The 24,402-nt window shown below is 38.5% G+C and overlaps 1 protein-coding gene across 1 annotated transcript in view; it reads left to right on the plus strand.

The window, feature by feature from the left end:
- The first annotated feature begins 265 nt into the window (after positions 1-265).
- The window catches only part of LOC114659998 (short transient receptor potential channel 7), a 292,643-nt gene continuing 268,506 nt past the window's right edge, over positions 266-24,402 (plus strand). The window contains exon 1 of the mRNA XM_028812533.2: positions 266-1,093. Coding sequence (XP_028668366.2) covers positions 1,092-1,093 — 2 coding nt within the window. The 5' untranslated portion in view covers positions 266-1,091. The remainder of the gene's footprint in view (positions 1,094-24,402) is intronic.

Consider the following 24,402-nt stretch of genomic DNA (forward strand, 5'->3'; position numbering starts at 1 on the left):
TGACTACGTTCGGTGTTTGTTGAGAAAAAAAAATGACGCTCCAGGGTATTGAGGGAATTTCTCTTGTGTAGTTTAGCTCACGAATTTAGGAACAATTGAAGAAGCCGGCAGGATGTATTGCGCAAGATATTGATAACATGGTTGAATTGCAGCCTGGACATTGGTACAATGGCAGCGCGGGACTGGGCTGTGTTAGACGCTCATCCCTTTTGGAGTATGTGTGATGTGTACAGTATATGTGTGTGTGTGTGTGGATGCTCGCACGCGCGCGCTCGTGCCGGGTAAAAGTAATTCCTTGCATATTTGGATTTCAAATGAGGCAGAGGCTCCGTGATCGACTTGTTACATCTTTACACGTGATCACATGCCTGTTTATTATTCAAACGGGTTTCGCACACACACACACACACACACACACATATCCAATTGGGGAGCTGTCACTTTTGTTAATTCAGTTAGTGTCACTGATTCAGCAACAAATCTTACACCATAGCTGTTTCTGTAGGTTTTACCTCGTGCATTCTACATCAAACGCCGGGAAGTACCCTCCTTAAGCCAATCGCCAGCTCAGTTTTAAGCTTTAAACGCTGATGATGTAAGTCGTGAGTCTTCTCGGTGCCTGGAGAAGGTGAAAGCAGCCACGTATGTGTTGATGGACTACGGAGGAGCATTTGAGCCCCTGTGCACAGCGCACTTTTACTGCTTTGAAAACCAAGGCAGCGGAGACAATCGTTTCACTTGCTGTACAATCAATTCCACAGAATGTCGGTTTATTCAGCTCCATCTTCCGACTGTACCTCGGCAATATGTTTCGCACTTTTAGTAACCAAAGTTAGTGAAATGCTTTAAGACTCTCTGCACTTTATCTCTACGCGAGGGAGATGTATTTCTAGTTCAGCCTTACAATAGACATGTCAAGACTGGAAAACAGAAGGCACGGATCTGCACCTGTATGCGAATCAAGTGAGCGTTTCAGCACCATGGACAGCGCTTCTTCGGCACGCAAAGCGAGGGAACTACCACCCTCCAAATTCGGATTATTTATCTGAATTAGAAACTCGGGACCCTACTGTACGAGACGTGCATTCAATATGTAAGTCACTGTTGATTTCTTTTTCACCAAACCGGCTTCGACTGGAAAAGTTATGAAATACAATTGAAAAAAGTGATTGGTACTCGAACATTCCAAACGTTTAGGTACGCGCGTGTTCGTGTGTGTGCGTGTGTGTGTGCGCGTTCAAGTCCTTAGTCTGTCCCTGAATACACTACTCTTTTAATACCCATTTCGATGTCAACTTACCTCTCCTGTAACGTCTAGCATCAGTGAAACCTGTGCCTTTATATACATTTAATTTCAAATTCTTAGTAGATAATAAAAAATGATTGAACAGGAGTAAAACCCGAAGTCCAGATCGTAGACACGTAAGCAGCAGATATGTTGTACGCATCATGTTCTGTCATTAAAGGACTGTCTTGCTTCTTTTTTGCTTGCAATTTAAATTAAAGGTAACTATTGTATCAATTTAAATTAGATTGTGCTTTTTATATTTTCAAGATATTGTGAGAGACTTGGGGTCTCACAAAGCAAATATTGTGCTCCATAAAGTGCAGACCCTCATCTGAATTGTACAAAATGACTCAAATGTGTTTACTTGACATCTCTACTTGAACATGCATTCAAATATTGATCTGTGCCAATGTGTGCCTTTGAGCGTGTAGTAAGCTATCCCCCTGTGCATATGTGTGTCCTGGGCGCTTGTTTTCTACTCTCCTATTATTTACTGCTTAATGTCGATTTGTATAAATGCGTATAGCAAAGGGTATACCGTGATGTTTTATGAGTGTTAACATATACTGTAAGTGTTGGCTGTTGTTAACTGCCTCTGCATGTTAATTATGTTGACGTTTTCCTTTATCTATCAATTTTCTGTTCTTACTTTATTCCATTACAGAAGAGATGGAATAGCTTTTAGGAGCAAGACAGAGGATAAAATTGGCAGGAATGTCAGTCCAATTCACACATCCAATCATGCCAGTTCTATTTAAAGTCACCAATCAACCTAACTTATAAGCATAAATAAATGTTTGAGTGTACAGCTGGAGGAAAGCAAAGTGCTGGAGACATGGAGAGAACATACAGGCTCCACAAAGGTAGTGGCCAGCCATCCACTAGACCAAACTGGGAGCTGGGAGGGAGCAGCACTAACTGCTGTGCTTCTTACCTTGGTATTACAAATATTATCATGAATACAAGTATTATTACTAATACAATATAATTATTAATGAAATTATTATTATTATAATTATTATAGGTTCCAGCGGCAGCACGGTGGCGCAGTGGTAGCGCTGCTGCCTCACAGTTAGGAGACACGGGTTAGCTTCCCGGGTCCTCCCTGCGTGGAGTTTGCATGTTCTCCCCGTGTCTGTATGTGTTTCCTCCAGGCGCTCCGGTTTCCTCCCACAGTCCAAAGACATGCAGGTTAGGTGGATTGGCGATTCTAAATTGGCCCTAGTGTGTGCTTGGTGTGTGGGTGTGTTTGTGTGTGTCCTGCGGTGGGTTGGCACCCTGCCCGGGATTGGTTCCCTGCCTTGTGCCCTGTGTTGGCTGGGATTGGCTCCAGCAGACCCCCGTGACCCTGTTTGGATTCAGCGGGTTGGAAAATGGATGGATGGATAGGTTCCAGCAGTGGAACCAGGTGTTGAGGTTCTAGGCCTGAGCAGAAATGAGTAGGTTTTAAGTCTCTTCTTCTTGTTAATAATATTATTATTATTATTATTATTATTATTATTATTATTATTATTATTATTATTATTATTATTATTATTATTATTTTCTATCAATTTTCCAAACTCATTTACCCAGAACAGGGTCATAGGGCACCTCTAGCATATCCCTGCAAACATAATAATAATATTATTATTATTATTATTATTATTATTATTATTATTATTATTATTACTACTACTACTACTACTACTGCTACTAATAAATGTTTAAATGAAATAAACTGACATATTAAAATGTTTCACAATAGCACAGTAATTAGCCATTCTTACTAGCCAGAGTTCCATTCCTGGCTGAGTTATTTTCTGTAAGTATATTTGCACTTTCTCCCATAATCACAAGTTGCTAAGACATAAGAATAAACCAACAAAAGAAAGAAAGAAAGAAAGAAAGAAAGAAAGAAAGAAAGAAAGAAAGAAAGAAAGAAAGAAAGAAAGAAAGATTCTTCATTTAAATGGCCAGATATGACCTGAGCTCGAGTGTTTTGTGCTGAAAGTTGCCAGAAACAGCTCTGCACTCCTCAAACTTAAGCTGCCAAAGTGGCTCTTTAGAGTGATGCCATAGGGGGGCATTTTTGCTTCCTGAAAGAACCATCCACAGGAAAGTTCTGGAAAGAGCCTTTCTTTATGTAGATCTGTAAAAGGCTGCTGAAAATAACCATAATGAGATGATACCAAATTTGTGAAATGCCCCTGGCTCTCTGATTCTTGCTGCCTACACTCACATGGCTAAGTTTGTGATTTTTGATCTGTCACTCTCTGGCTAGGTAGCCCACTATACATTCTGATTTCTGTTTTGTCCACATGTTAGAAATCTTTTTTCAGAGCCTGAAGAGCCAAAGTCATATGCAGAGAACCCTTCAAAAATTGAAACTGTCCTTTATCAAGCAATGAGTCAACAAGGAACCACACAACCTAGTAAAGTGCCATTAAAGAGCAAGTACTTTTAAGAGTGTAGGTTCACATTATAATAAAGAAAGTTTGGAAAATTGGTGGATGGATGGATTTTTTTAAACTGCAAATGCACAATGCTAGATATAAGATTATATTTGGAATGTGAGCAACAATAATAATAGTAATTGTATATTTGGCCAAATAAATGATCACCATATATTCCAAATGTTTATGGTTATATTACACACTTGGAGCTCAGGTGTTTGAGGTGACTGCTCAAGTCATTTAGTGAGTCAAAGGCGAGGGATAAACTGACAGTCCTGAGGATTACAGTCCAGCGCTACAAGGCCACACTATCCGGACCAGAATGTCACTTTTCTACTAGTGACCTTTGCCATGTGAAGAATTCCATATTGGTTTTACACTAAATTTATGGGAAAAGCAAATAACTTCTGAAAACGTTTACTACTGTAATAATAAAAAGTGCTGAGCAAATGGCACTCTCCCTCTCGATTAAACTAATTGTACATTTTGTATTTAAATATATATATATATATATATATATATATATATATATATATATATATATATATATATATATATATATATATATATATGTGTGTACCCTTTCACTAATTTGCAGAAAATGAAGTAGTGCTGCAAAGATACTGTACATTCAAGATTTTACAGTCTGTCACTCATACTGTGAGTCAGAGATATAAAGAAAAAAAACTGATTTACATTTTTCATCTTTTCATTTATGTATATAATTAATCACTGCAGCAACAGGAGAATGTAGTCAGATGGAATTTGCAATTTCCCTATTGCTTAATGGAGACGATGAGGAAAAAAATTATACCATCTATCAAGTCGCAGAGTTACATCAGATCTTTTTTTTCCCATTTGTTCTGTTGGGTTCCCTTTAGTTTAATCAATCAAGTGTTCAAGTCCCAAGTTTTAATTTCAAATGCAACTTTTCTTCTTGTAAAGGACTCTTTACATTGATATAACATTGCATGTTATGGGAGAAGCCGAGAAAAAAAATGGAGAAATGTTAAAACTGTATTACTAAAATCTGTGAATTTGAAGATCTGTTGCATTTCTTTGGGCCTTGTGCTCTGCAAGTGTGAGGAGCGGTGCAAACGGGGAGAAATACAGCAGGGCTCCAGGTTTAGAGATTTTTGTTTCTGTTTTCTTAACTTCTCTCAAAAAATCTAAGTTGTATCTGCCACAGTAAATGTGCTTAGGTGTCTGGCTTGGATGGGACGCACAAAGAGCATCCTGTACAAATCTATCTATCTATCTATCTATCTATCTATCTATCTATCTATCTATCTATCTATCTATCTATCTATCTATCTATCTATCTATCTATCTATCTATCTATCTATCTATCTATCTATCTATAGTTAGGTCCATTAATTTTTGGACAGAGATAACTTTTTTCTAATTTGGGTTCTGTACATTACCACAATGAATTTTAAATGAAACAACTCAGGTGCAGTTGAAGTGCAGACTTTCAGCTTTAATTCAGTGGGGTGAACAAAACGATTGCATAAAAATGTCAGGCAACTAAAGCATTTTTTTGAACACAATCCCTTCATTTCAGGGGCTCAAAAGTAATTGGACAATTGACTCAAAGGCTATTTCATGGGCAGGTGTGGACAAGTCTGTCGTTATGTCATTATCAATTAAGCAGATAAAAGGCCTGGAGTTGATTTGAGGTGTGGTGCTTGCATGTGGAAGATTTTGCTGTGAACAGACAACATGCGGTCAAAGGAGCTCTCCATGCAGGTAAAAGAAGCCATCCTTAAGCTGCGAAAACAGAAAAAACCCATCTGAGAAATTGCTACAATATTATGAGTGGCAAAATCTACAGTTTGGTCCATCCTGAGAAAGAAAGCAAGCACTGGTGAACTCAGCAACGCAAAAAGACCTGGACGTCCACGGAAGACAGCAGTGGTGGATGATTGCAGAATCATTTCCATGGTGAAGAGAAACCCCTTCACAACAGCCAACCAAGTGAACAACACTCTCCAGGGGGTAGGCGTATCGATATCCAAGTCTACCATAAAGAGAAGACTGCATGAAAGTAAATACAGATGGTGCACTACAAGGTTCAAGCCACTCATGAGCCTCAAGAAAAGAAAAGCTAGATTGGACTTTGCTAAATAACATCTAAAAAAGCCAGCACAGTTCTGGAGAAACATTCTTTGGACAGATGAAACCAAGATCAACCTTTACCAGAATGATGGCAAGAAAAAAGTATGGAGAAGGCGTGGAACAGCTCATTATCCAAAGCATACCACATCATCTGTAAAACACGGTGGAGGCAGTGTGATGGCTTGGGCGTGCATGGCTGCCAGTGGCACTGGGACACTAGTGTTTATTGATGATGTGACACAGGACAGAAGCAGCCGAATGAATTCTGAGGTGTTCAGAGACATACTGTCTGCTCAAATCCAGCTAAATGCAGTCAAATTGATTCATGATACAGATGGATAATGACCCAAAACATACAGCCAAAGCAACCCAGGAGTTTATTAAAGCAAAGAAGTGGAAAATTCTTGATTGGCCAAGTCAGTCACCTGATCTTAACCCAATTGAGCAGGCATTTCACTTGTTGAAGACTAAACTTCAGACAGAAAGGCCCACAAACAAACAGCAACTGAAAGCCGCTGCAGTAAAGACCTGGCAGAGCATTAAAAAGGAGGAAACCCAGCATCTGGTGATGTCCATGAGTTCAAGACTTCAGGCTGTCATCGCCAGCAAAGGGTTTTCAACCATGTATTAGAAATGAACATTTTATTTCCAGTTTATTTATGTCCAACTGTTATCTGCCGTGGATGTCCAGGTCTTTTTGCGATGCTGAGTTCACCAGTGCTTGCTTTCTTTCTCAGGATGGACCAAACTGTAGATTTTGCCACTCGTAATATTGTAGCAATTTCTCAGATGGGTTTTTTCTGTTTTCGCAGCTTAAGGATGGCTTCTTTTGCCTGCATGGAGAGCTCCTTTGACCGCATGTTGTCTGTTCACAGCAAAATCTTCCACATGCAAGCACCACACCTCAAATCAACACCAGGCCTTTTATCTGCTTAATTGATAATGACATAACGACAGACTTGTCCACACCTGCCCATGAAATAGCCTTTGAGTCAATTGTCCAATTACTTTTGAGCCCCTGAAATGAAGGGATCTAATTCTTTCATTTTTTAACAGTCATTCTTCACAAATGTAACTATGAAAATGCTGTGGCAAACCCGTCAATCCGTTTCTAAGGAGGCAGGTCACTGAAGGTACAAAATGACAGCAGAACACCAATCCCAATGACATCGGCCATCTAAGTCTTTCCTGTGGTGGCCCCAGTAGTCCACCATGTCTGATGAGGTGGAAATGCAGCACAGCTTGTTCTGTTGTCTGCTCCTTACAGTTTGAGAGAGATGTCCATCCAGGTGGTGTCACATCTTCACTTCTGGACCTGTACGCCCTCTGATGGACTGAAGCTATCACTGCCTCTGTGGTTACCTCCCAGGCCTCCTTCTGTCTGTTAGCAGGTTGCCTCTGTTGTCATTGGAGTATTTTATTCATTTTTTTCTGCGACTCCTTCTCCGCTAATCTGGGGTTTATGAAGTTAATGAATCTGATTTGGACATTTATTGTGTTCTTCTTATTTCCTGAAGAAGTTATTATCTATATTATCTATTCAGCCCACAAATTTGAAGCAGCACTACACTGAGATTTTTGCATTGGCCATTGCCAAAGTATTCCCTGGGAATGTGAATTGTGTGACATCTTTGGAGTGAGTTTATATATATAAGCTTTATATATATACTAGCAAAATACCCGCGCTTCGCAGCGGAGAAGTAGTGTGTTAAAGAGGTTATGTAAACATATATATATATATATACATATACATATATACATATATATACATATCTATATATACACATATCTACATATACATATATATACACATATATACATATACACATCCACATATATATATATATATATATATATATATATATATATATATATATATATATATATATATATATATATATATATATATACACACACATATCAACATATATATACATATACATATATACATATATATACACATCTACATATACACATATCTACATATACATATATATACACATATATACATATACACATCCACATATATATATATACAGTAATCCCTCACCTATCGCGGGGGTTACGTTCCAGCGCCCCCCGCGATAGGTGAAAATCCGCGAAGTAGCGACCTATATTTATTTTATTATTTATACATATTTTAAGGCTTTATGAACCCTTCCCACACTCTTATAAACCTTTCTCACTCTCTTGTTAACCTTTCCCACACTCTTATAAACACTTCCTATGCTCTTAAACACTTTCTACATTCTTAAACACCGCAGACCAACACTGCACACTGCACGCAGCGATCAGACGTCAATGTGTCTGCACTCGCTTTGTGAAGGGGGGCAGCTGAACTCACGCTGAGCAGAAATGGACTTTGTGCTGCTTCTGCCAAAATGCCTGCTTGTCGCTCTGCGTGTTAGGAAGAAGGAGGAGTGTGTGTGTGTGTGTGCGTGTGTGAGGGCTGAACACACGTTCGCTCAAACCCCCGTCCCCGGAGGCGCAGTTCGCATTGTCAAGGGGGTGGGGAGCTGAATGAACGCTAAGGAGAAGTGGACTTTGTGCTGGCTTTGTGCTACTTGTCGCTCTGCCTGTCAATAATTTAAAAGCATGTACATCACCAATTTTCCTGTCTCACTGTCTTGTCTTGCGTGAAGTTAAAATGTTTTATAATAGTGAGATGTTACTCATATCCTTAGCCCAACATCCACATATCATATGTGTTAACAAAGTGTGTTTTATAAGTTTACATGTGTTTAAAGCATGTGGGATGGGTATTTTAAGGCTTAAACTATAAAAATGTTTATATGGTCTTTCTATATCGCGGATTTTCTGCTGTTGCTGATGGGTCTGAAACATAACTTCCGCGATAGGCGGGCAATCACTTGTATTTAAAAACCCGCGAAGTCGTGAATCCGCGAAAAGTGAACCGCGAAGTAGCGAGGGATTACTGTATATATATATATATACACACACATATCAACATATATATACACATACATATACACACATACATACACACACACATACACATATATACATATACACATACATACATAGTGCGTTGTAACACGGGCTGTGATTGTTACATGGGAGGGAGACGACAAATCACAGCTTTCTGCTTTCTAATCGGGCCTGTGATTGGTGCTTTGACGGATGCCCAGATCCCACAGTATCTCTCCTTAGGAGAGGCGATAGGCAAGTGTAATTGAATAGTGGTGCTGCAAGTTTAGCTTTACACCTGTTTTTAAGGCTTATTGACTGAAAGGGACTTTCATGAAAAAACTTAGGGCTTTGCTACAGGATACACCCTCCACAAGTTAAGGAAGTAAAAATAAAGGTATATATTTCTGTTTTATTTAAACCTTTTAAGTTTGTATGCGGGTGGCATGGTGGCGCAGTGAAAGGTGCCAGGTAGGAGACCCGGGTTCGCTTCCCTGCGTGGAGTTTGCATGTTCTCCCCGTGTCTGTCTGGGTTTCCTCCGGGTACTCCGGTTTCCTCCCACAGTCCAAAGACATGCAGGTTAGGTGCATTGGCGATTCTAAATTGTCTGTGGTGTGTGGGTGTGTGCGCCCTGCGGTGGGCTGGCACCTTGCCCGGGGTCTGTTTCCTGCCTTGTGCCCTGTGTTGGCAGGGATTGGCTCCTGTATTTAGGATATAGCGGGTTGGATAATGGATGGATGGACATTTGTATGCATAGCCCCATTTGCCCGTTTTCGTTTTTTTTTCTTTCTTCAGTAATATTTCAGCAAACCCGGAGCTTGTCAGTTCAAATCCTGGTACTGACACCACTGTGTGACCCTGAGGAAGTCACTTCACCTGCCTGTGCTGTAAAAAACAAAAGTAATGTAACAAATTGTACCTCAGATGTTGCAAGTTGCTGGAATAAAGGCATAAGTAAAATAGATAAATATGTATTATACACATAGGAACTATTCATTTATTTTCAGTTAAGTCATCTGCAGCAAACCTTTATAAATGAGGGTTTCTCCTTTTTAGATTGTGCAAACTGTTTCTTCTTCATTGAGGTTTTCTCTTGGAGAGCTTTTTTCATTTCATTGAAAATTAAAGCAGCAGCTGCCAAAATATGTAGCTTTCTTATTAATTTTTCAACATTGTGTAAAATAACTTTATAAAGTAACATAAAAGGTTTAAATACTGGTTATCCTTTTACACTAAAATATTACTAAAGAGATAGCCCCCCTGCTCGCCAACCCCCATGTGGGCGCTACATGCTAGCCACTTCAGAGCTCTGCCACTCACGTATGGGGATGCGGATGTACAATTTAAACAGATTGTCATTTTCATGGGAATTGTTACCTATGCATAATAGAACTAACTATTTTAGATTACAGCGAGTAGTTATCTATAGTAAAAAATAATAAAATGTAATAAATTGAAAGAAAATTATTTTTCACTTTTTATGAATTATATTTTTGTCAATATCGCATTGAATTTTGATTCTGTGTTTGGATTTTCATCGTGACAACACAACGTATAACTGCCAGTGATTGAATTTCATTTCTTTCTCTCTATTAAATAAACTGACTTTTTTCGAATGTTTGGCTCTGAGATTTGTTAATTGTCATAGCAAAAGGTATTCTAATGGGAAACTGTAAATATTTTAATACTAATGGCATATCAAGATCTCCTTTGGTGTCTAATGTTATCCCCCGAAGATGTACTACATTACCTTTCTTGTTGCCTGTTAAAATTTTACATGTTAGAATTGTTTGACCAATTTTCAATACAACTAATCTTGTCCTATTGCATAGCCCATCACTCAGACATAAATTACGCAATAACATTACGATACATCCTTCTTTCTACATTAATTCGGCTGGTGGAAGACCGGACAGTGTTAATGGTTGCAGATATTCTACGGGATATTAAAAGTTGATGTTTTTATCTTCCGCAACTGTTTCAGCAGAGTCTGTTGATACGCATTTAACCAATTTGCCATGTAACCGATCGACAATTTTCGCATTAATTCGTTTGACTTCATCGTTTCTCAGTGCTAGGATTGTCTGTGTACTCATTTTTTCTGTTGATAACCCTTCGGGATGAAATTCATCCATAAGATTTGGACAAAATACTTCTTCTTTAATTGGAAACATAAAGTGAAGAAAACGTTAAAATTTATAAGAGCTGAGAGAGCATTCACACAAATGAGAGGTGAGAGGACCGTGGGCATGGTTCAATATGGTTGAGAGGAGAGCGGGACTTAAAAAAATCTAATGAAAAAAAGTCTTATCTCGTCACAGGATTTTTTTATATAATAGAGAGACAAGGTAGCATTGGCAGACATCTTGCTGTGGGTGTTGTATGTGATGTTTACCGCAGTCGTGTCATTACATGTGCCAGGTGATAATGGCTACCCCCTCAGATACTGTCTCCTTAGACCTTTCCCTGACCCACCAGAGAGAGGCACTACAATGTCACAATGTCAGCTGGGGAGCACAACACAATGTCTGAGGCCTCCTCAAATGCAGGTGGCGGCGTCTCGATATGCAAGGTGGGGGCCAATGAAGGTGCAGAACTCTGACTGCTTATGCGTGAGGTTCATTAGCGCTGGCCAAATATGGCTATTTTAGGGGGGAAACTGGGCGGGATTTGAGCCGCATTCGTGTACTCAAATTCATAAGATGATTGTGATTTATAAAGGATAAAAGGCGTACAAAGTTGTGCGTGCATCGGTTTTTATATATTGGTGTACATATTTTCTTGCTTTTTGGTATATGCAAATTTTCATGTTCAACTCATTCAACATCGTATAAATGAGACCCCCGGTGATTGCTTTCCAAGACTTGGAGATTTGAGAGATTAAACTCTTCAGGCACTTAGAAAATAAATCCCAAAGCTCTTGAAATGATGAGACAAATTTTATCCTCCAACATTCATTGAGGAAAAACTTGAAACACTTTTGGAAAGGCAGCATATTCAAGGAAAGCTTTGGTGGCACGATAGTGTAGTGACTTATGCCTTGTCCATTTCTAGTGCCTGGCTGATTACTATCTGGTCAGATTTATTTTATTTTATTTTATCCTGGTGTTCTGTTAGACTTTCCTTTGGTAAAACATTTTTTATATTTTTTTTAACATTAGGTTAATAAACTAATTGCACTAACTGAATAAGTCTGTGTCAGTATAAATTTAAAATAAAACACAGTTTAAAAATCAAGCTGGGGTTATTCACAGGAAAACAAAGAAAAACATTAAAATTTAACAAAACAAGGAACAGGAAAGTAAAAGACAAAAGAGTGAGACAGTGAGACACCAGAGCAACCAAAAAGGATAGATAGATAGATAGATAGATAGATAGATAGATAGATAGATAGATAGATAGATAGATAGATAGATAGATAGATAGATAGATAGATAGATAGATAGATAGATAGATAGATAGAAATGAAAGGCACTATATAACAGATTCATTTTTATGAAAATATAGGTTTTACAGGTTACATAATTCAATTCTGTTGCTACTGTTCTAGAAGATCTTTTTTTGGATGCCATTTTATATTTTGTTTGCTGCCACTTTGTGAAGTTTTGTTGTTTTTTGGTTATAGTTTTATTGTGGTATTTCTTTCAAAGACAAAGATTTGTGTTTCAGACACATCAAAATAGATCACATCAAACTGTCCTACACAATCCTTCCCAGAATTCCCTGGGATGCACAACGTATTTGATGTAATCAGAGCAATTGTGTGTGAGATTCCAGGGTATCCGAGATTGCGGATAATTCCTAAAGTTGCATGCAAACTATAATCTTTTTCACATTGTGTTCCTAGTTTTAGAAAACAACCTCTGGTTTTTAGCTCTGGTTAGCAATTTTACTTTTGACGGATCGGTTTGACTTTCAGTTTCGACCTTGCTTTGTCCTGAATACGTACTTATCCTGGTCATGTTTTTCTATTTATTCTCTTTCTCATTTAAGTTAAAAATAAAAAATTATAAAAGCTTCAAGAAATATTTCTGTAACTGAGAAAGCACTACTAAAGTAACACTGATTGTTAATTTGAAACATTTGTAAACCTTCTCTACACAAACACACTGATTTTGCTATTTATCCGCAAACTTTGACAAGCAGTGATAAGTGACCTGTGTCATGTGATCAGCAATTGTACATCACAACAGCTCATGACAAAACCATGTACCAGGAAAAACAAAATGATGGTGCAGAAACTTACAAAAATGATTAGAAAGAATAATAACAAAATTAAAAGATAATCTATACATATTAATAAAAGGCAAAGCCCTCACTGACTCACTGACTCACTGACTGACTGACTGACTGACTGATTCACTGACTCACTCATCACTAATTCTCGAACTTCCCGTGTAGGTGGAAGGCTGAAATTTGGCAGGCTCATTCCTTACAGCTTACTTACAAAAGTTAGGCAGGTTTCATTTCGAAATTCTACGCGTAATGGTCATAACTGGAAGATATTTTTTGTCCATACACTGTAATGGAGGAGGCGGAGTCACGTATCGCGTCATCACGCCTCCTACGTAATCACGTGAACTAAAAACAAGGAAGAGATTTACAGCACGAGTCAAACGCGGGAACGAAGGTAAATGACGTTAATTTTTGACTGTCTTTTAATACTGTGTAAGCATACATTTTAACACATGTGCAATTAAACGTGTGCATTTACGGGGTGATTTCTCAGGCTTAAAAGCTCGCCTTTTATCAAACGCGGGAACAAAGGTAACTGACGTTGTTCACTGTCTTTTAATACTGTGTAACCATACATATTAACACATGTGCAATTAAACGTGTGCATTTACGGGGGTGATTTCTCAGGCTTAAAAGCTCGCCTTTTACTAAAAAGGTAAATGCAAAACTATTTTCAATCAGTTTAATGAAACGCTCCCGTTAAGGATTGCAATAACATATTCGCGAGATAAAAGAACGAAGTAGGGGGAAATGACGGAAGAGCCGCAAACAGCGAAGAGCAAAAAATTAATTAAACAATTGAGAAGGGAGCGAGTGAAGCATACAAGCATGTTCATAAGGGAAACAAAGCACGGTGTAAAACGTAAGTTTAAATTAAGTTTATAGAAACGCTCCCGCTGCGGATTGCAATAACATATTCGCGAGATAAAAGTTTAATGAGAAGACACGAGGTATAAACGAACCACACGCCATGGCGCAACGTTAGGGGCAACAGTTTCAACCATTCTATGATCTGCTTCTCGCAACTGAAAGACGGCACATGGCGGATGTTAGCCGACTTGCTGACCTCAACATTAGGGGCTTCAACTCTGGCGCTGACGCCACATCTCAGTGCCAACACTTTGCAGACTCTACTTAAAAGACACGCCCTCCTCACTGGACAGTTAAAAAGACCAATCAAACTAACGATGACATCAAGTATTACCCAATCAAAAGTAGGAAAGGAGGCATCTTCATAAAATGCGTGTGGGATGATTTGCATGAGAAGCTGCTTTAAAAAAAATGATAAAAAAAATACGGGACAAATCCCGTCCAGTATTGATTCAAAACGGGACGCGCAATTTCATTCTCAAATGCGGCACGATTCCGTATTTTAAAGGACGGGTGGCAACCCTACAGTGCCAGGTAACCACCCATACAATCAGATTGTGATTCAGACTAGGAATGCAATGAATGTAATTACCCCGATCTACATACAAGGCGAAAGTCTTGCAACATTCAAAGATGATGGTTTGGGATAAGTACACCATAGAACATAAAAGAGCTTATGAAGCCTTGAACCGAAAAAAGCAAGATCTCAGAGATCGTAAAAAAAAAAATAGGAGGTAATGTCGTTTTACTCGCTGTAGATTTTAGTCAAACATTACCAGTTATTCCACGAGGGAGACCAGCAGATGAACTCAACGCGTGTTTAAAATCCATGCTTCTCCCACGCTCGGTTATATGTCGCGTGTTCTCGGGTAGGTACACCAAAAAATGTATACATTTAAGCATGTAATGGGCAAACAAAAAATGAGGTATACCCGAAGGCACTGCAGTAGTACTTAATCTAACTTTACTTCTTAAATGTTAATGTTTTACTGTTTAATAATTTATACGCTTCTTATATGTTGTTCAAATTCTTTTATCAAAATACCAGTGACAGCGCAATGCACGATAACATGGAGTGAATACACCATACGCATCTGCCCACGGCCGCCCTGGTGTGCACAGATAGGAGTTGATTCTACAATAAAATAAAATAAAGATAAAAAGAATAATACAATCATCACCCATAAAGCGGATAGTAGACGTGACATATTATATGTGTACCAGATTTCAAGTCAATAGGTGAAACGGTTTGCGAGCTACAGGTGATTTAAAATCCTGGACAGACACACAAATTGCCACGGTAGCAAATTACAGAAGAAGATTTTACTGTTTAATAATTTATATTTATATGAAAAGTGCTTCTTATATATTACTTCATATTCTCATATGATAATGATGTTAATGTTTATATTGATTTCTATGTTATTGAAACTGCATGTATGTGTGTATATGTATGTATATATATATATATATATATATATATATACATATATATATATATATATATATATATATACTAGCAAAATACCCGCGCTTCGCAGCAGAGAAGTAGTGTGTTAAAGAGGTTATGAAAAAAAAAGGAAACATTTTAAAAATAACGTAACATGATTGTCAATGTAATTGTGTTGTCATTGTTATAAGTGTTGCTGTCTTTTATATATATATATATATATATATATTATATATATAATATACACACACATAAACATTTATATACATATACATATATATATACATATCTACATATACACATATCTACATATATATACACACATACATAAACACACACATAAGACTTATTGACTGAAACGGGCTTTCACGAAAAAAGTTAGGGCTTTGCTACAGGATACACCCTCCACAAGTTAACCAAGTAAAAATAAAATATATATTTCTGTTTTATTTAAACCTTTTAAGTTCATATGCATAGCCCCATTTGGCTGTTTAATTTTTTTTTTCTTTCTTCAGTAATATTTAATCTCCTTAAAGAAAAAGAACATATCCATTTTACTTTTTTTGTATCTCTGTAGTAATATTTTAGTGTAAAAGAATAACCAGCATTTAAACCTTTTATGTTACTTTATACATTTATTTTACACAATGTTGAAAAATTAATAAGAAAGCTACATATTTTGGCAGCTGCTGCTTTCATTTTCAATGAAATGAAAAAAGCTCTCCAAGAGAAAACGTCAATGAAGAAGAAACAGTTTGCACTATCTAAAAAGGAGAAACCCTCATTTATAAAAGTTTGCTGCAGATGACTTAACTGAAAATAAATGAATAGTTCCTATGTGTATAATACATATTTATCTATTTGACTTATGCCTTTATTCCACCAACTTACAACATCTGAAGTACAATTTGTTACATTACTTTTGTTTTTTGCAGCACAGGCAGGTGAAGTGACTTCCTCAGGGTCACACAGTGGTGTCAGTACCAGGATTTGAACTGACAAGCTCCGGGTTTACTGAAATATTACTGAACAAAGAAAAAAAACGAAAATGGGCAAATAGGGCTATGCATACAAATGTCCATCCATCCATTATCCAACCTGCCATATCCTAAATACAGGAGCCAATAAGTAGATATGTATATATACAGTATATATATATATATATATATATATATATATGTGAATGTATGTATGTATATATCTATGTCTATATATATATATATGTAGATATGTAAATTTGTATATGTATATATATGTTTATGTGGATGTGTATATACGTATGTATATGTAGATATGTGTATATGTAGATATGTATATATATATGTATATGTATATATATGTTTATGTGTGTGTGTGTGCATATTATATATATAAAAGACAGCAACACTCATAACAATGACAACACAATTACATTGACAATCATGTTACGTTATTTTTAAAATGTTTCCTTTTCTTTTTCATAACCTCTTTAACACACTACTTCTCCGCTGCGAAGCACGGGTATTTTGCTATTTATCTCTTTATATAAAGGAGAGTTGGGATCCGAGAGACTGTGTTTGTGTGTTTGTGGAGGGATGGAGAGTTAAGGCAGGTGTTGGAGTCAAGTGATCATCTCCCCTCCCATTCACCTCATTTCATTCAATTCATTTCGCTCGAGCTGAGCTCCGCAGTTGGCGCGGTCTTGCTGTTCTTGATTTGCTTTTCACATGGCCAAGTATACGTTGCATGCTCAAGAGTAAGCTCAGCGCAAAACTTGGTCATATTACAACCGGAGGGGCGAACTGACAACATGGTATACAAAGAGATCCTTAACAAATAATTATTGGTATAATTTCCCTCAGTTTATTATATAAAATTTTAAAGCAGTACTTCGCCGCTGCGAAGCGTGGGTATTTTGCTCTATATATATGTGTGTGAATGTATGTATGTATATATGTATGTCTATATTTATATCTATATCTATATATATATATATATATATATATATATATATATATATGTAGATATGTAAATTTGTATATGTGTATGTATATATATATATATATATATATATATATATATATATATATATATATGTATATGTGTATATATATATATATATATATATATATATATATATATATATATATATATATATATATATATATATATAATATAATAATGTATATATATGTATATATGTATATGTATATATATGTATATGTAGATATGTGTATATGTAGATATGTATATATATATATGGTTACATAACCTCTTTAACACACTACTTCTCCGCTGCAAAGCGCGGGTATTTTGCTATATATATATAAAAGACAGCAACACTTATAACAATGACAACACAATTACATTGACAATCATGTTACGTTATTTTTAAAATGTTTCCTTTTTTTTTCATAACTTCTTTAACACACTACTTCTCCGCTGCGAAGCGCGGGTATTTTGCTAGATATATATAAAACTAGCCATGTCCCGTGGCTTTGCCAGCGTATTAGTGAAACAGGACAGTGAGGAGGGCCCGGCCCAGCTCTCTACTCCTGACGTCACTCTTCCCCCTCCCCCTCCCCTCAGTCCACAGGCTTTGTCTCGGATTAGCGCGAATGTATCGCTCCTGCAAGCAAACTATGATTCTTAGCGCAATGAGAGAAGTTGCAAAATCAACTGGAATGTTCAAGCAAATTCTAGAAAAAAAAAAAACCTAAATCCCTTAACTAGTTCTCTCGTTCGCTGACTAAGCGGAGTTAAGGTTACGGCCCAAGTCAGACTTGTGAGTGAGGAGCGCCCCACCCTCGTCCACGCAGCCCGATGAGTCTCTCTCAGATTTGCGCTAATAAATCGGTACCGCAAGTGAACTATGATATTTATCACGATGAGTAAGTCGCAAAATCAACGGAATGTTAAAGCAAATTATAGAAAAAAACCCGATCTAAATCCGTTAAGTAGTTCTCTCGTGAAAATCAGACAGACATACAAATGGGTCTAAAAAACTATAAGAAATTTCATGACATTTTTAAAACCATTTCTTAGCGAGTGCCTATGGGCCAAGGGTAACCTACATTTCCAATTTCAAGTCCCAAGTCCTCATGGTTCGGGAGATTTGTGATGCTTGAGTCAGTGGTATTTGGCTTTTATATATATAGATTAGACTGAGCATGTTCTAAACCCCCAACTCATCACACCTGCCTGCTCTTTTTCATTCTCTTCTCCTCAGTGTTTGTCTCTTGACCTATCAGCCTTTCTCTTGACAGGGTCAGGGCTGCATTGAATAATCATTTTGCTCTGTCAGACTCACCCCAGCTCTCTGTACCAAAAACATTATCCCACCCCTGACACCAATGCAACACCTTGTACACCACATAGTCCACACTACTACATTTTCATTAAAAGATGCAGACATTAGTCTTCATTTTCATCTTTTGTCCACACTACCCCAGAGTTCTCAACCCCAAACAATCGAGACTTTTGAAAATGCTCTCCAGAGCCTGATTCTTCAGAAATCGTAGTCTGTGTTGCAGTGAGGATGGGCACAAATGCAGATTTTTGAATATGCAGACTCCAATCGTGCTCTGATTTGTTCAAGCTTATTACATAACCCTTTCATGATTGGACTGTACCTCATTCCCTTATTGCTCACCCTTTATGAAAGAAAGCCATATTGCAACTTTGTGGACATTGATGAGTTTCTTTCCATGGCTCTTGTTGTGTTGCTTACCTGCATGTATCTGAATTATGTTTTGTACCATTTGAATGGTGCATACACGTCCAAAAGGCAAACCATTTACTGGTCACTGCAGCTTTGTGATGGAGTCGCCAACTCTTTGATGGATTTTTTCCCCTCACTGTTCTGATCTGGGCCCTCGAGAGGCTGAGTGAGGAGTCTGAGTGCCTGGGCTTGCGAGGTTTCCTGATAAAAACCAACATCCAGGCCATTAATGACCTCTTAGGCGCAGCCATCAGCAGTGTGTCTGTTTGTGGAGAGAATGACGACCACATTGAGAGGTTTACTTACTTTGGCAGTGTCATTCATGTCTCTGTTGACTCCTCCTACAAAGTCAGTGGACGGATTGGGTGAGCATGGGGTATCATTAATTCGCTGAAAAGGGGTGTGTGGCACTCCCGATAGCTATACAAAAGGATGAAGGTCCAAGTCTTTAGAGTCTTGGTGCTTCCTGTCTTGCTATATGGTTGTGAGACATGAACTGTATCCAGTGACCTGAGACAAAGATTGGACTCCTTCCGTACTGTGTCGCTTCAGAGAATCCTTGGGTGCCGCTGGTTTGACTTTGTGTTGCTCATGGAGTCCTGAATGAGGCACATTACCTGCATTGTGAGGGAGCGTCGGTTATGGCACTACGGCCATTTGGCGCGATTCCCTGAGGGTGGTCCAGCTTGCAAGTTTCTCATTGTTGAGGATAGGAGTAGCTGGACCAGTCCAAGGGGGTGCCCACATAAAACCTGACTGCTGCAGTTAGCGGGTCATTTCCAGAAGGTGGGACTGGACTGCATGTCTGCCTGTGGGATTGCTAATAAGATCTCAAGCTTTTTCGTCATGTGGTGGGTGCGGCAACATGCTGTACCAGTGCATGCTCCCCAAACTGACCTGACCTCTGCACAGACCTAGCATGCGTCTATGTTATATGCAATTTCAGTTGTTTTACCATGTAAAATGATGTAAATGATGTGTAAAAGCTAGTGTGTATCATTTTCATTTAAAAACATAATTTTTAATTGAAAGTGTGACAGTGTGTATGTAACCTCAAACTCAGTCCTTTAACTTCATGCTGATGACGTTACCTAAAGAGCAGAAAAGTTAACGACTCAGGTTGCTGAGATAAGACAATATCGATGAGTGGTGCCATCGCTGCTCCACTTCACATTAAGTGCACACACCTCATTGATAAACAGGGTCATATGAAACCCAAATAAATAATGAGGACCAAGTCTGTCATTCATGGAAGTGTGACATCATGAAACTTCAGCTGCCAAGTCGATAGGAGCACGAGAAGACCCTCTGAAACCACATCTGACAACATGAAGTGGTACGTGAGCCTTACAGTGTAACACACTGAGAGCCCAGCTACACCAGTTAAGCCCAACGTGAACTCCTGGGAACTCCACTTAATCTTAATGAGTTGAACAAATGACCTTCATTGAACAAACAAATTAAATTATAGTCTTTAATTTGTAAATTAAACAAAATGCAATTGACAGGAAGAAATGCAGCAAGGACAATAACCTTAGAAATTAAATAATTAGAATTTATCAACAAGGCTAGTCAAAGTGCAAAACAGAAAAAAAAGAATGGATTGAGGAATTAAAGAAACAAACCGTCAGTAAACACAACATAGAGGAATGTAAAGATCTACTTAGAAATACTCGGTGCAAAACAAAAGTAGGAATCCCCCAATAATAAAGAAAACCTTTGTGAAGTTAAATTGAATACAAGTCTTCAACAAGAGTGGAGCAGAACAAAACTGTAATTACAAAGCAGAGGACCAGAGCAAGAAGACAAAGCTGAAGAGCCTGAACAATTTGTCAATTAATGAAAGGCAAAAGAATTCACTACAGGAAGACCACCATCATATGACCAGGACGTGATGCCCAAATCAGGATTGGTGCAGGAATACGATTCAATGTCTGTGGGGTTTACAATAACCGAGTATTTACAGTGTCCTCCAGAGACACATTTTTCCTTTATTTGCCCCTCTCCTCCAGAATTTAAAACAACAAATCAAACCATTCAGTTGTGATTAAAGTGCACCTTTAAGGGGATTTGCACACATTTCAGTCACAGCATGTAGAAATGACAACACTTTTTCTCCATTTCAAAGCACCTTAATGTCTGGGACTCAGCAATGGCAGGTTTATTAAAGCCATCATATTTAGTCGTATATCCCTCACATGCAATGACTGCTTGAAGTCTGTGATTCATAGACGTCACTCTGGTGGTGCTCTGCCAAGCCTCTAATGCAGCCATCTTCAGCTCCTGCTTGTCCCCTTAAGTTTTCTCTTCAGCATATGGAAGGCCTGATCGATTGGATTTAAATCAGGTGACTGGCTTGGCTATTCAGGAATTTACCATTTTTTAGCTTTGATATAAACTCCTGTGTGGCCTCAGCAGTATGTTTGGCTCATTATCTTGTTGTAGGATGAAGTGTAGTGAGTTTGGAGGCTTTTACAGGACCTTGAGCAGATCAGATATTTCTGTACACTTCAGAATTCACTGTGCCACTGCCATCAGCCGTTCCATCATCAATGAAGAAAAGTGTGCCAGGTCCTGTGGCAGCCATACATGCCCAAGCCATAATACACCCACCACCATGTTTAACAGATGAAGTGGTCTGCTTTGGATCTCGGGCAGTTCCTTGTTGTCTCCATACTTTGTTATGGCCATCACTCTCAAGCAGATTCATCTTTGTCTCGTTTGTCCACAAGACATTTTTCCAGAATTCTGCAGGCACTTTGAAGTCCTTTTTCGCAAACTGTAATATGGCCATGCTGTTTTTGTGGTTTGCATCTTGCACTGTAGCCTCCATATTTCTGTTCATGACATCTTCTGTGGATAGTCGTCTCTGACACATCCAAATTTGCCTCCTGAAGACAGGAGTTTGGGGGCTGTTTCTTTACCATAGTGAGGTTTCTTCTGTCATTAGCAGTGGTGGTCTCCCTTGGCCTTTCCAATTAGTTACCTCACCAGCGCATTGTTTCTTCTTAATTAAATTCCAGACAGCTAAAAATGGTTAATTCCTGAATGGCCAAGCCAGTCACGCAATTTTGGTCATTCTAAGGTGTTACCAATATCTCTGATGGTTTTATTCTTGTTTCACAGCCTCTGTGACAGATAGGGGGTGCTCTCGCTCCCTTGAACCCTCAGACTATACACCTGACACCAGTTAAAAGTCCAAAAATGAATTTATTATAATAATAATGTGCACAAAGCACCCTCCACTCCACAATACTCAATAAACAATCAATAATCCAACAGTAACCAATCCTCCACTCTCCCAGACGCGTTGCCACCCTTCCATCCAGCTCAGCTCATTTGTCTGGGATTTCCCAGAGTCCTCTATAGTCCGTGACCCGGAAGTGCTTCTGAACCCTCAGTCCATGTGACTTCTTAGCACTTCCGGGTCTGATCAAAAACTCTTCTTTTTCATCCCGGAAGCACCGTGTGTACCTGGAGGGCACAGCTCCGTCTCTCAATTAAAGGAATAGAAAATCTTCCTCTTCATAGGGATGTGCCTTGGGAGCGGGAGCCCCAACAGGGGCAGAGGATGTCTTGGAGAAAAGAGAGACAAGGCAGTGAGACACAAGGGCAGCTGCTGTACAGACTTTAAATGTTCGAAGCTCCAAGCGAGATGCAGAACACGTGGTATAGCAGCAGCAGGAAGCCAGCAGCTGATCTGGCAAAGAGGAGGTAAAAAAAAACTATTTCTTTTCCATTGAATCAGCATTTAAGAGGGGGTGTCAGAGGAGTGACCCCATCTCCTTGTGGTGCATTCAGCCCCTCTGTTGACAATTGGCACAGCTCTTGTCCTCACATTGAACAATGGCAACTGCAGACTCCAAAGTGTAGAAGCAAGCTGAGGTATTTTATGATGGCATGTAACCCACCTGAGGAATCACAGACACCTGGGACTGGCAATTGTCCCAAACCTTATGGTGCCCTGAAATTCTGGGACCGTATAGACAAAATGTTGAGTGACCAAAATGTAAGGAGATACCCTTAAATGGAAGCCTGCCATATGCACTTTAATCACAATGTCTGAATTATTTGATTTGTAATTTTAAACTATGGAGCAGAGGAGTAAATCAAGAGAAAATGTCTCTTTGTCTTAGACATCATGGAGGAAAGTGTACAAACTCATTCATCAGGTTATCCATACACTGCTTGTGCGTTGTGAGGTGGCACAAGTTAGGCATAAATATGTGTTTTTAATCGATGCTCTTCAGTTTTGTATGTTTTTTTTTTGAAGCAGGGCTTGTTTCCTAAATAGAGTGGATTTAGAAAGCATTCTGAACTCTTTAGATTTTATATATTTTTTATGCTGCAGCCTTGTTCTAAAGCCATTTAAATTCATTTATTCCCTGTACCATGCAACATTAAATACCACAGAATGATAAAGAGAAAACTGTATTTTAGAAATTTTTGTATGCCAGCTCATGTTACTATGACTAACTATCTCCACAAGAGCCTGTGAGACAAGTGATCAGTGTGACATACTTGGTGGGGCTTTGAGTGTCACTACCTGATCTGTGCTGCATAGCAAGGAGCATAACAAGCTTTATCCAGCAGTGAAGACACAGCATACAATGAATCTATGGTGATTATTCATAATATTCTCATTATGAACAGTTAATGTTTCCTTCAAATGAAAATACTGAGAGTGCTTGGGATGCAAATCTTTTCGTGTAGTGTCGTGGAGAAAACTTCTTCAGGAAAAAACACTTAGAGATTTGAGAGAGGCAGACAGAATGTAGACTTTATTGCACAGCACAGGAAGCCATTGCAGAGCACATAAAGCCTGTCTCAGTTCAATGAAGTGAGCATCTGTTTTAAGGTGGGCCTCAAATTTATTACAATTCTGATCTCTGAATACCCAAACCCCTTTCGCACTGCTTTACAGGGTTTCTCATGATGATGACACCACTCAGTACCTTTTCTCATAACAGTCACCTGGCTTTCCACACTTTTTCATAATAATACCGTTGTGCACTCGTAGACTTCCCCATAACAATCTTCTTCCCAGTAAACATTCCCATAACAAATTTCCTTCCCAATCCATCTTCTCATAACAATCACTTTGGCTCAAAGGACATATTTGCCACCTGGAGGTGAGCATCACCTGATTACCCCTCCCTTCATTCTCACATCCCTAATCCTGAGCTGTTAGAGACTGATGGCCTTTTGGTTAATTGATTCTCTCAATTCAGTTGCAATCAGGAAGTCCCACATACAATAAAATACAATACAATACAATACAATACAGTTTATTTGTGTATAGCCCAAAATCACACAAGAAGTGCCGCAATGGGCTTTAACAGGCCCTGCCTCTTGACAGCCCCCCAGCCTTGACTC

The sequence above is a fragment of the Erpetoichthys calabaricus genome, chromosome 11 (genome assembly GCF_900747795.2).
Source record: "Erpetoichthys calabaricus chromosome 11, fErpCal1.3, whole genome shotgun sequence".
NCBI classification, from domain to species: Eukaryota; Metazoa; Chordata; class Cladistia; order Polypteriformes; family Polypteridae; genus Erpetoichthys; species Erpetoichthys calabaricus.